General features: G+C 38.6%; 1 protein-coding gene across 1 annotated transcript in view; it reads left to right on the forward strand.

Annotated features, from left to right (window-relative positions):
- chrnb1 (cholinergic receptor, nicotinic, beta 1 (muscle)) overlaps positions 1-12,329 on the forward strand; it is a 36,801-nt gene that overhangs the window by 16,314 nt on the left and 8,158 nt on the right. The window contains exons 6-9 of the mRNA XM_017710297.2: positions 936-1,080; positions 1,727-1,915; positions 3,715-3,938; positions 8,658-8,830. Coding sequence (XP_017565786.1) covers positions 936-1,080; positions 1,727-1,915; positions 3,715-3,938; positions 8,658-8,830 — 731 coding nt within the window. The remainder of the gene's footprint in view (positions 1-935; positions 1,081-1,726; positions 1,916-3,714; positions 3,939-8,657; positions 8,831-12,329) is intronic.

Consider the following 12,329-nt stretch of genomic DNA (forward strand, 5'->3'; position numbering starts at 1 on the left):
GGTCTGGTGCATGGGTTTGTTTCTGGCCTCCTACAGGTCTACCGTGCAGAGTAGCCCATACTGAATCTACACTACCTTTCCGTAAAGTTTCCTCAGTGAGCTGTGGACTTGTTGATATGGTCATCAACAAGAAAATTCAAATTTTTAAAAGTCCCTAAGTCCTGTCTAATTGTTGGTCCTGTCATGAGGAGATCTGGGGCTGGGGCTCTCCCTGTCCCCCATCCCTCAGTGTGATGCTAACCAATACGGGCATCACTTGGCTAATATAACAGAATTACCAGTAATCGTTTTCAAAAGAAAACATAATGGATCACTAAGGAACACGCAATCTGAAATTAAATAATGATAATGAATGTCCATGTCGACTACGTTCGGAAGGTACCCTCAGCTTTTTTTGTACACAGTCCTCCCAGCACAAACACACAACCACACATACATACATTCAAGCTTTTCAGCTATTTTTACCACTCTGAACTTTTACTCTCTCTAACTCGTTATTATTTCTACTTTTCTTTGTCTTTGCTTTCCTGTGTTTGATCTGCCATCTGAAAATTCACTGTGTGTGTGTGTGTGTGTGTGTGTGTGTGTGTGTGTGTGTGTGTGTGTGTGTGTGTGTGTGTGTGTGTGTGTGTGTGTGTGTGTGTGTGTGTGTGTGTGCGTGCGTTGTTTGCTTATCAAGGTACAAACAATATAAATGTGTCCTCAAAAGTTCAACAGTGGTTTAAAGCTCCAATAGCTTTACCTTTAGTAAATAGTGTACCTTTAACAAGTTCTTTTCACAAGGAAAAGTTAAATATTTAGAATAGAAAATATAAATAAATAGAAAATAAATATTTAGAATAGAATAAAAAGCCTGAAGTCAAGACCCCAGTGGCATTTTAGTTCCTTTTTTTCTGAGTTTTTTTGCCTCCACATTCCTTCTTTTTGTTTTCCAGGTGACATATTTTCCCTTCGACTGGCAGAACTGCACCATGGTGTTCCGCTCATATACTTATGACTCCTCTGAGGTGGATCTTCAGTATGCTCTGGATGACAAAAGCAATGAGATACGGGAGATCATCTATGACACAGGCTTCAGTGGTATAGATACACACAACCAGCTCATATCAAAGCAGAAAAACACAGTAGAGGCTTCCCCATGAAACTTTCAGCATATGAATGGTGTCTGCAGTTATTTATGCCAGCCAATGTGTTATTCACTAACTCAGCTACTTACAGCAGCAGTCAAAACAAGGTTAGATTATTCCAATGACCTTAGCCTTGGTAATGGAGAACTGAAAAGGATTTTTATATTGAATGCAGATTATCCTTTATACTGAATATAATGTAGCAAACACAAAATACTCACATGTACAAAACACAAGCCCAGCCAATTTTTTTTTTTTTACATAGGGATTTGTTTTGTGAAAAGGAAAGCCATCTTTCCCATACATTTGTTCTCTGACATCAAAAAAGTTCAGGTCTTTATCCTGTCAAAACAGAATGTAAATCAAATGTAAATGTAATACACTGTGTAACTGTGTAACTATTTAAGTACATATAAATAACTTGTTATTTATATACATATTGCATAGCAATACAGCAATACAAACTCTAGAATGCTAAAGACTAAATTATGAATTTAGTGAAAACAATGGGATAGTACATACACACAAAGATACATACACACCCCACTCCCTCAACTAGCCCACTACACACTCCCCTAAATTTGTTCTTCTTTCCACAGAGAGCGGTGAGTGGCATATCCGTCACAAGCCATCCAGAAAGAATGTGAAGAAAGAGGACCTGTATGAAGACATTACCTTCTACCTCATCATCGAACGCAAGCCAATGTACTATGTCTTCAACATCATCCTGCCTTGCATCCTCATTACCATCATTGCCATCTTTAACTTCTATCTGCCACCTGATGCTGGTAAATCCCCGTTATCCACTGCCTGAATATCTAGCACAGTAGAGAACTGGGACAGAGCAAAATGTGGACAATCTGGAAGTTGAAAAACATTGACTTTAATGGCTAGTTTTCCTAGTACATATGAGGACTATATCTGATATATCTGCTGAAAGTCCTATATAGTCTGGGATTAGATAATTGCAACAGTTTTATTTTCCTATGGTTGTTGACAGCTGGACAATTTGTGTTTTCAGCTTCTCAGGAAAAGTTTAAGATTAGTTTTAATGTGATGGTTTGGCTAAAAATAAAATGCACATAATTTTCCCCTTGATCAGCCAAGTCTGGTGTCTGAAATTTAGTTTGCACTGGAGCTACAAAAGTAATGCAGCTAACAAGTAATAGAAGCCGATAGTCACCAATTACCATTGTAAAAACTGCATTCCTCAGCTGGAGCCCATCCCAGCTGTCATTGGGCAGAAGGCAGAATACAGCTTGGACAAGTCGCCAGTCCATCGCAGGGCTGACAGACAGACATAAACATCCAAACATGCAATCACTCTATAGATAACATAATGTCTTAAATTGTCTGAAACTACATAAGCAACACAAGTACAGTTTATTACTTGATGACAACTTGATTAGGCTTGAAGCAAGTGTGTGATGATTTGACCATGCAGTTTGCATGGAAAATTGTGTTCATTTTTGGCCAAAAACTGCTTTGTCACCAGTTGAAGAAGTCTTGAAATTTAAACTGTGCTTCAATATATGTTTAGAAAGCCAAACCCTGTTGTCTATGTTTGCACTGTGTGTACTGTTTGTCATCAATATAGAATCAAGGAACAAGCTAGTAGTTATCCATATGGACTTAATGCAGGCCAGGCACTCACTCATTTTCAGTTACCTCTTGGCTTGGATTTGAGCCTTTGTAGAAAATTGGATTGTTTAGAGTTTGGTGATTTAGTACTCATATTCATATATATTTTCTGCCAATGTTTTTGAGGGTCAGAGTATTTAGAGTAAGATCTCCTTACTGCGTGTCCCATTAAGTTAACTGGTGTTAAATTACATGGACCAGTTAGCAGTAAATCACTGGATAAATCCCTCTTGTGGCCTATAACAGCAGTGCTACACTTCATTAAATGACCGCTAATATGATCTTCATTGTGATCATGATGATTTAGTCCACTCCATATATTGCTGTTACGTACAATTATCCAGTCCAAATTCAGTGACCTATGAGATGAAGCTGCACATTAGAGAATGGCATGTGTTTTTTTAAATATGTGTGATATATGTGATAAATATATATCTTATATATAAAGAAAGCGGCATACGCAAGAAATGGGGTGGGCAAAATGATGATATAGATAATATTATGATATTCTTTACTGAGTATGTCTTGGGTGTGATCAGTACTTCTACAACACAGAACAACTAACTGTGTCACAAAAAGACATATTTAGACCAACTATAGAGAGCCTGTGAACAACAACAACCAGCGTATAGATGCATGTCAGCCTTTTGCTGTTATCTTATGCGATTATTTTATTATATTTTATTTTATTTATTATTTATCAAATAGTTCCTACTTCATAAATAGTAAATTCCTCAAATGTTAAGTTACAAAGTATTCATAGCATTTCCTAAATGTAACACTTTCACTTGTAAATGTTGTCCATTCTAACTTGATCGTACACCATCGAAACACTAAATATCCTGATATATATTATATATTGTGAAAATGTTTATGCTTGGTGGTGTAATATCTTTGTCAGTAACAAATATTGTAAATATACTTGTCTTCTTCCTCTTATTCTCAGGAGAGAAAATGGGCCTGTCCATCAACGTGCTGCTGACCCTGACTGTCTTTCTGCTGCTATTGGCTGACAAAGTCCCAGAAACATCTCTGGGTGTGCCCATCATCGTCAACTACCTTATGTTCACCATGATCCTGGTGACCTGCTCAGTCATCCTCAGTGTGGTGGTGTTAAACCTGCACCACCGCTCGCCCAACACACACCACATGCCTGTGTGGGTGCGCAAGGTTAGCCAACAACAGCAAATACACTATTACTACTGCACATATCTAAGGTTTTACCACATGCTTAGTATGGAGCACATTCAGCAGCTGTGTCTGTAGTTCCTCTGTGTGTAGTTAGGGCTGGAGATGGAAAAACTAGTTTGATATTTTTGGTAAATACAGCACAGTCAGTTTAGTTGGCCATGTACAGTTTAGTGCTTGATTAGGTGTGTTAAATTAGGATTGGCCTCCAAGAGCAGGGGCATTCTTGCCATGACTGGGGAGATATGATGACTTCGAAAGGAATGGTTCATCAAGGAATTTTCACAATTAACAAGCACTTGTGGTCAATCTGGATCTTTTCTGCAAACACAGCAAAACTTGGACACCAGACATGTCTTGACTAATCGGCTATTTCTGGGGTAATTTTATCTTTTCCCCAATTGTAGTTGATCAGCAAAGACATGTTTAGTGTCTGTTGTTTGCTTATTTAGTTTTGCACTGGAGCTACGAGGCTAATGTAGCTAAGAAGTCATGGAAGTTCATACCCTACAAGTTTGCACTGTGCAGACTCCATGCCTCAATCAGCACATTTTCTTTAACACCTTAAATTACTAAATACTCTTATGACCTAAGAATACCTCAACCAATGTAATGTAGTCTGTGTAGTTACTGAATAATAAGTATTCGTATGTCATAAGCTGTATGTATTAATTTGGATTCTGGTGCTGAGTCTTCTATCTATGAAAATGAATGACATGAAACATGTCTTGACTGATCGACTACATGTAGGATAAGAGGTAAATCGTGTCGATTGGATTTTTACTACGTTATTTGTTTAAGGTTGAACGATGAAGCACTGGTGGATATTTTGCTTAGCTGGTGACAAACATGAGTCTGTATCAAAACACTGGTAAGTTGTTTGAAGGCTTGATTTGAGTGTTACTGTGAGCAAATGAGATGCTGTCCTTTAAGCAGTAAGCTTAATGATGTCTGCCACCTTTGACAGGTTCATGACTTTCCTGTAAAAGCACAGATTTAAGAAAAGCCTCCATTCAGCACTTTCTTTCACTGTTCTTTCAACAGTCTCACATGGTGTTCTGAGAAAAAGAAAAAAAGAACAAGTGACAGGGCTTCACATCACAACTAAAAGGACAAGATAAAAAGTGATAGAAATGGAGAAAGATTTGGTCTAACAAGAAGTCAGGCACCAAAGTGAATTAAACTGCAGCTCTCCAAACAGCTCGCTCGCCGTGTTATGTCATTAACCTCTATCAGTGGCACTGGCCTGCACATTATTGAAAGTCCATTAGAGCAGGGGTGAGAGGCTTTTCTCCTCCAGATCACCACCAAGAGCGGAGAGACAGGCCTGCACACAGATTATCATCCTCTGATGGAACTACAACCTCTTGAGAATGCAAGATGGCGGAAAACATAAGAAATGCACGGAAAAGGAAAGTAGTACAAACAAGTTAAATAAAGAGGAATGAAAAGTGCACGTGGAAGTGAGAGTGCGTAACATTTGTAGAGTAGTAGATTATTAAACTTGTACTCTGTGACTTTCTTTTCACTATAGTTGTTACTTGTTTGTTAGGCAGTTGGACTGTGTTCCACATAAAATGATCTCTAATAATCTTATGCTCACTGCATTAAGTGATGTTCTGGCCAAAATATACACAGTTTTTACTGTAAGCCAAAAGTAGTCAATGTAGAAATGCTTTGATGTCTGAAGATGGCAAATTAGCATCATACAAACTGCACATCTAAATCATCATACTCTTACCTCAAACTACACAAGCTGTAAATAAATAATCTCATGTAGACCTGCTTATGTGGCTTTCGACTCTGTATGACACTGTGAGGTATGAAATTGCCCGAAAGTACAGACAAGATTCAGGCTTCAAATTACTTCTACTGTTTTTAGCTATGGGCAGCATGTGGCATGGTGGGTAGCGTTGTCGCCTCACAGCAAGGAGGGCGTGGGTTCAATTCCCCTGCTGGGTGACCGGGGTCCTCTCTGTGTGGAGTTTGCATGTTCTCCCTGTGTCTGCGTGAGTTTCCTCCGGGTTCTCTGGTTTCCTCCCACATTCCAAAGACATGCAGTCAGGCCAATTGGACATGTTACATTGCCCCTGGGTGTGAGTGTGTGAGTGAATGTCTGTCTGCGCTGTGATGGACTGGCGACCTGTCCAGGGTGTATCTTGCCTTCCGCCCGAAGACTGCTGGGATAGGCTCCAGCACCCCCCGCGACCCTGACGGAGGAGCGGCTTAGAAAATGGATGGATGGATGGATGTTTTTAGCTATGCAGCAAACAGACACTAAACATATCTTGACTGGCTACATTCGAAGCAAGTGAAAACTGCTTTACAGTATATGCGTGTCTGACATTGATGGCTCAGTACCTTAATCACCAGTTTGGGGCTCAGTCCAAATTGACTTGTGCTGTTTCACAGGAAGGCTTTAATTCTGGTTCTGAGAAAACCAACAGATGTCACCCCTAATGTAATAGATAAACCTCTTATGCAAGCAGACACTTAAGAGTAAAACAGCAAAACTGCTTTTTTGTTCAGAATTAAATCAGTGTGCTTGTGTATGACTTATGAAGACATTTTCATGATACACACAATATGTATTGAGATTTGTGGAACAAACAAAAAAAAGGCTATGAAAACCTATGAGTACAATAATGTTTTAGTTCAGTGTAACTGCAAAAGTATAGTAATCAAGAATTGAACAAATTAAATATGGTAATGACATAATTGGCTGACATCCAATTAGCTACTTGTTGAAGTGGCACTCTGGCAAAAATGAAAAAGGTAATCGTTGCTACAATCTGCTGTAAACATGTCTACACCCTGCAGTGGTGCCACAGTATTCTCGAGAGTGAGATTTTCCATTTTTTCCCCTTCAGATGATATATGCTGAAGGTGGGAGGAACTTTTGAAACTATAAGCGCTTTGGGACGAATAGTTGCTGACTAATGCTAGGAGGCCAAATGGCAAGCATTACTGCTAGGAGGCCAAATATCCTGTTTGTATTTATTAGCCTCTATATCAGTGGCAATGCTAGCTATCAGGATTTCTTTATTGCCTTGGGGGAATTCCCAATGGTTGTATGATGTATTAGTGTAATGCATGCTGGGTATTGTGGTGAGAGAACATTGATGAACAAAAACACATGAAAGGATACAAAATGGTGAATTCTACCAAGGTGATGAAGTTGAGGGATGCAATGCTGCACTGCTGCATAATGTAACAGATGACGTATTGAGTGCTAGTTTTAGGCCAAACTACCCCTTTAATATGCAGTTATTATACACTGATTTTTGCTGTTTACAGGCTCTCTGACTTATATTCACAAATCATCTATGTGTTATTCTAAGCTCCTTTTTTGTTTCTAAACTCCAAAAAGCACTCTCTGTCTTAAGATTCTTTATGGATTTGACCCTTGGGCTTGTGTGTATGTGTGAGCAGTGCATGGACCCTCAGAGCATCACTTTCTGTCTCTTGGACACTTTGTGAAGTCATGCCTGGCAGCCTCTGCTGTCTGTAGCTTAAATAGTTGGCAGCTGCTCACTACCTCACTGCTTTTTTTAGTGAGTTATTGCCATTCAAGGTTATTCAAGGAAATGGCCCTGAAACAAAGAATCTTAAGTTACGCTCTTAAGTTCTTTGATCCGGGGCAGCATTTACTGCACCTTAACAAGTGTAAATGTTTGCTCATTAATTAAACCTTTACCTAAACAATGCATGACAATTGGTAATTAAAACAAAACGAGGGTAAAAATTTCACCTCATGCGTGAGGCACAGGGCTTGTTAAAAGGCTCCTGCGTCTTGCACTGGAACGATGGAACGTAGCTCATCAATGCTATCTTTTGTAGCTCATGAACAGCAGGGCATCTGTTTGCCTTTCTATGACCAGCACTCCAAGACTTGTTAATCTCATTGCAATGAAGAAGGACATTTTTGTTACACGCTGACCTGTTTCTCATCAGCAGTTTCTGTGTACAGTTATATTCACTCTAAAGGAAACTTTGAAGGATTTGCCATTCACTGACTTTAAGAGCAGATGTTGTTTTTATCTTAATTACACACTAGAATCACAAACGCACCATTTATTGGCAGCTGCTTCAGTAATTTCATGGAACTGCTACCATTAAACGTTTAGTGTTTATGGCAGATTTTAAAGACTTGAACTACACAGGTTCTAGTCTCAGACATGACACAATCTACATTTACGGCATTTTGCTGACACTCTTATCCAGAGCGACTTACAATTTGATCATTTTACACAGGTAGGCCAAGGTGGTGTTAGGAGTCTTGCCCAAGGACCCTTATTGGTATAGTGTAGGGTGCTTGCCCTGGTTGGGGATTGAACCCCAGTCTTCAGCGTAGAAGGCAAAGGTGTTACCCACTACACTAACCATCCACCACACTACACTAACCAACCACCACCATCTACAAATGACTGCTTTCATATATCAGTTAATTATTCAATTAAAAAACCTATCAATCATTGATTATTGTCAAGATTATTAAAAAGGCTACCTAGTTCATTTTTTTCATGATTTTTTTTTCCATTAAATTTTTGGAAACACTTAAAGCCCATCCGTAGTTTGCTCAGTTCAGATAAGCCCATTTTTATTGTTTTGACTTTTACCAAACCTGATTGTGAAAACATTCAGTAAATTACTATATATAAATAAAATTGTCAGCACTGATTTCATTTTGGTTCCTTTCAGATTTTCATCCACATGCTGCCTCCGTATCTGGGGCTCCTGAGGCCCAAAGTGGAGACACCGCTGTCTCTGGAAAGACCACCCAAGAAGGAGAACCCAAAAGCCATCAGTCGAGCAGCAGATGAATATTTCATTAGGAAGCCTAACACCTGTGTGCTCTTTCCCAAACCCAACAGGTGTGGCCACCACTCACTCACACTAAAATCTGCATTTACGACAGGGAACTTCAACAGTCCTTACCTCTTAAACTGCTGACATATTATCCAGTTATTAATATTAAAACCTATAATTCAGAAACTGCTATAAAGACGTCCGAATTAGAATGAAACCAATATGTAAGTTATGTTTCTGTGAGGGAGAGCTATTAAAATGGAAGCAGTTTAAGCAATTGAAGCCTTCTAATGGGTTTGAGGGGCTATAATAATATAAATCATACTAACACATTAATTATATACACCTTATCTTTGTAATAATGCAGGGAAACAGATGAAAATGCAGCACCAGTAATAATTGTGAATTGCCTGTTGTGGTTTGCTGTGATATTGCTACACCACACATATTTAAGCATGTTCCTATGTAACGTATCAAGGATGTACAGCACTGCAAAAATCCACCCTTCATTTAAATTCTATTCAAAAAGTACAAGTTGTTCATTTTTCAGCATCCAGAAAAAGCAGGTAACTCCACAAATTACAGAATCCATAACAACTAAACATATTATTACATTTTCCCATATTTATTGTGTTCACTCACAGCATCCGTTATTTCTGTAAGATTTCCTTTCAGTTTTTCTAAGAAATGTGCAAGGATATTTTTCCACACCTTTGAAGTTCAGTTTTAGATAGTTCTCATTTTCCCTCATTTTTTTAGTTTTTTGAACTCCAGTTTTGTAAACTCTATATTTCCAATTTACGTTCCTTTGACTTTCCTTTTTCTTATGCATGTGGATTCATGTGTATCTCATATATCTTCAGAAATGTCTCCTGAAAAGTGAATAACTTGTACTTTATGCCTGTTTTGATGAGAAATTGAATAATGAAGGGTTGTCTGAGCCCAGTACTGTGTTGTATTACTATGGGTGTGTATGTGTGAGTGGGTGTGTGGTCTCTCTATGTGAAAGCGTGGCTTAATCTATGACTGTTTATTACACTCCAAATTGCCTCATCCCAGGAATTACACTTCCAGTTCCCCATAGAGCTGTATGTGTGTGTAGTGGTGGTGGGTGAGAGAGAGAATGATCAGAAAAGATCACTAAAATAATAATGATCAGTGCAAATTGGCTCAGACACATTAGCTCCGGCCTGTGTCGGAGGGGATGTGAGAGGGAAACAAGGGGAGAGGAGATAGGGAGAAGGACGTGGAGACTCTATCAGGGCGATTCGATGAGGCAGCAGTATCTTGTGGTTCTTAATTGGTTTTACGATGTGTCTTGGCAGCACCAGAGCCGTGTCTTAGTCGAATTAGTCCTTCTTGATTAGTCATCTGTGTCTGGTGACCTGCGCTGCAGGGACAGAGGGAGGTTCAGCGGGTGGTCTAATATGGAGGGATTGAAAGAATGAGTAAGAGAGTGAGAGCAGTGCGAGAGCCAAGTCATCGTTTAGCATAAAATCAAACTTTAACAGTTTTCTCCTTACCTTAATGTAGTCAGTCAGCTAAGACATGTTTGCTATCTGAAGTGTATTCTTCATTTTTGCTAATATAGCTTAAAATTAATGAAAACTAATGTTGACAACACACATATCTGGGAATGTATGAGTGCTTTATCTGTTTTATCAGATTAGTAGCTGTCTTTTCGCCATTTTCATATATTTAGTATGGAGAATATTCAGTACTGGTGTTGTCAGTTCCATCTGTGTAGAGGCAAGCTTGTGATTTGTAAAATCTGATTCCTACTTTGATAGTTTTGCTAAATATTGAGAACGCTACATCAGCTGGCCCTGCTCATGTTCAGTTAGCCATGCAGAGTTTCGCTCCATCTGTAGCATGTCTAATAGATGTGTTAAATTAGGGATGAATCTAAACCCTGCTAGGTGAAAGACTTCCAAGAGAATGAACAGGTATTCATTGATTGGTGTGCTATGATGACTAATTTGTTCAGAAATAATTTAACGACAATTTATCACTTTATCAGATTAAAGTGTATTGCATAGCTAATCGTGAAACAAGTTTATTTGTTTAACACAGTTTATACACTGTGGTCATTCAAAGTGCTCTACAAATGAGATCCAATAAAAAATAAGTTATAGAGGAATAGTAATAGAAAAACTAATTAAAACAATAGATTTAAAAGAGAAGAAAATAAACATTGGATTAAAAAAATAGGATAGTAAGGATAAGATAATAGAAGAGTAGAAGTACTAACAGTGTTTTAAACAGTGTTTTGAGCTGAAAGCAGCTCTAATGGGAACATTTTCAGCCCAGATTTAAAAGTGTCTACTGTCAGGCTCCTCTAATGCTTTCTGTCAGCTGGATCAATTTAAGAGCAGCGCTCGAAGCTGCTTCTCCATGTCTTGTCTTTATCCTTGGCTGGACTAACTGATAGTTCTTAATGATCTGGGAGTTCTGCTCGGCTCATATTGCTGCAACATATGAGGTAAAGCCTCTGCTCCTACACCATTAAGCGATGTATAGCCCAATGATAGTACCTTAAAGTATATTCTGTAACAGACTGGTAACCAGTGTAAGGATTTAAGAATGGGAGTGATGTGTTCCCTTCTTTGACTCCTAGTAAGAACTCCAGTTAGGAGATCATTACAGTAATCAGTACTGCTAGAAATAAAGTTGTGGTGGAGTTTTTTAGGTCTAGTTTAGTCAGAAAATCTTTTATCTTGTTGATGATTTTAAGGTGATAAAATGGTGATTTAGTAATTGTTTTGACGTGACTGCTAAAACTGAGATGTAAGTCCATTAAAGTTATGTGGTAATTATTTAGATTTTAGGGATCTCAAATCCAGATGGGCAGCTAGTCTGTGCCTCTTATTGCTATTCTCAAATAAAATAATCTCTATATCATCTTCATTCAACTGCAGAAAGTTTTGTCCCATTCTAGTTAGTGATGAGCTCTTGGCACTTACAAAGTGAGTGAAGAGCTTGTTTGTGGTCCGTAATGGGTGCTGAGAAAGGATCAAGAAAATCTGAATATCATCTGCATAGTTGTGGTAAGATATCCCAAAGTCATACAGGATTTGGCAGAATCCTGTATAAATTAAATAAGAGCAGCCCAAAAATAGAACTCTGAGGGACACCACGGGTTGCTGTCATGCTCTCAGAAACATTATTCTCTATTTCGACATAGTAGTTCCTTCTTTGCAAGAGCACTATGAATAGTATAAACCATCCTGTGACCTGAAATTGTCTGTACTTTTTCTTGATAGATAAGTGTCAGAACCCCATAAGCATTATTATTTTGAGGCAAGTGTTTGTGATTTAGCCATGCTAGTTGTGTAAATTAGCTTTACTTTCCTTGCTGTCACGCTACTCGGTTCCTCTGAAGTCTCCAACCAGCCTGTAAACTCCATCTCCAATGATTCATCTGGTTTCAACATCACAGGCCCTATACCTACCAATCACGAACAGTTGCGCAGATCCTCTTCCCCCAAGTTCTAAATGCCTTCACCTGTTCTCAATTTCTCTGTCTGTATATATACTTGTTCAGTGTCAGTTGCTCTTTGCAAA

Source organism: Pygocentrus nattereri, chromosome 2, assembly GCF_015220715.1.
Source record: "Pygocentrus nattereri isolate fPygNat1 chromosome 2, fPygNat1.pri, whole genome shotgun sequence".
NCBI lineage: Eukaryota > Metazoa > Chordata > Actinopteri > Characiformes > Serrasalmidae > Pygocentrus > Pygocentrus nattereri.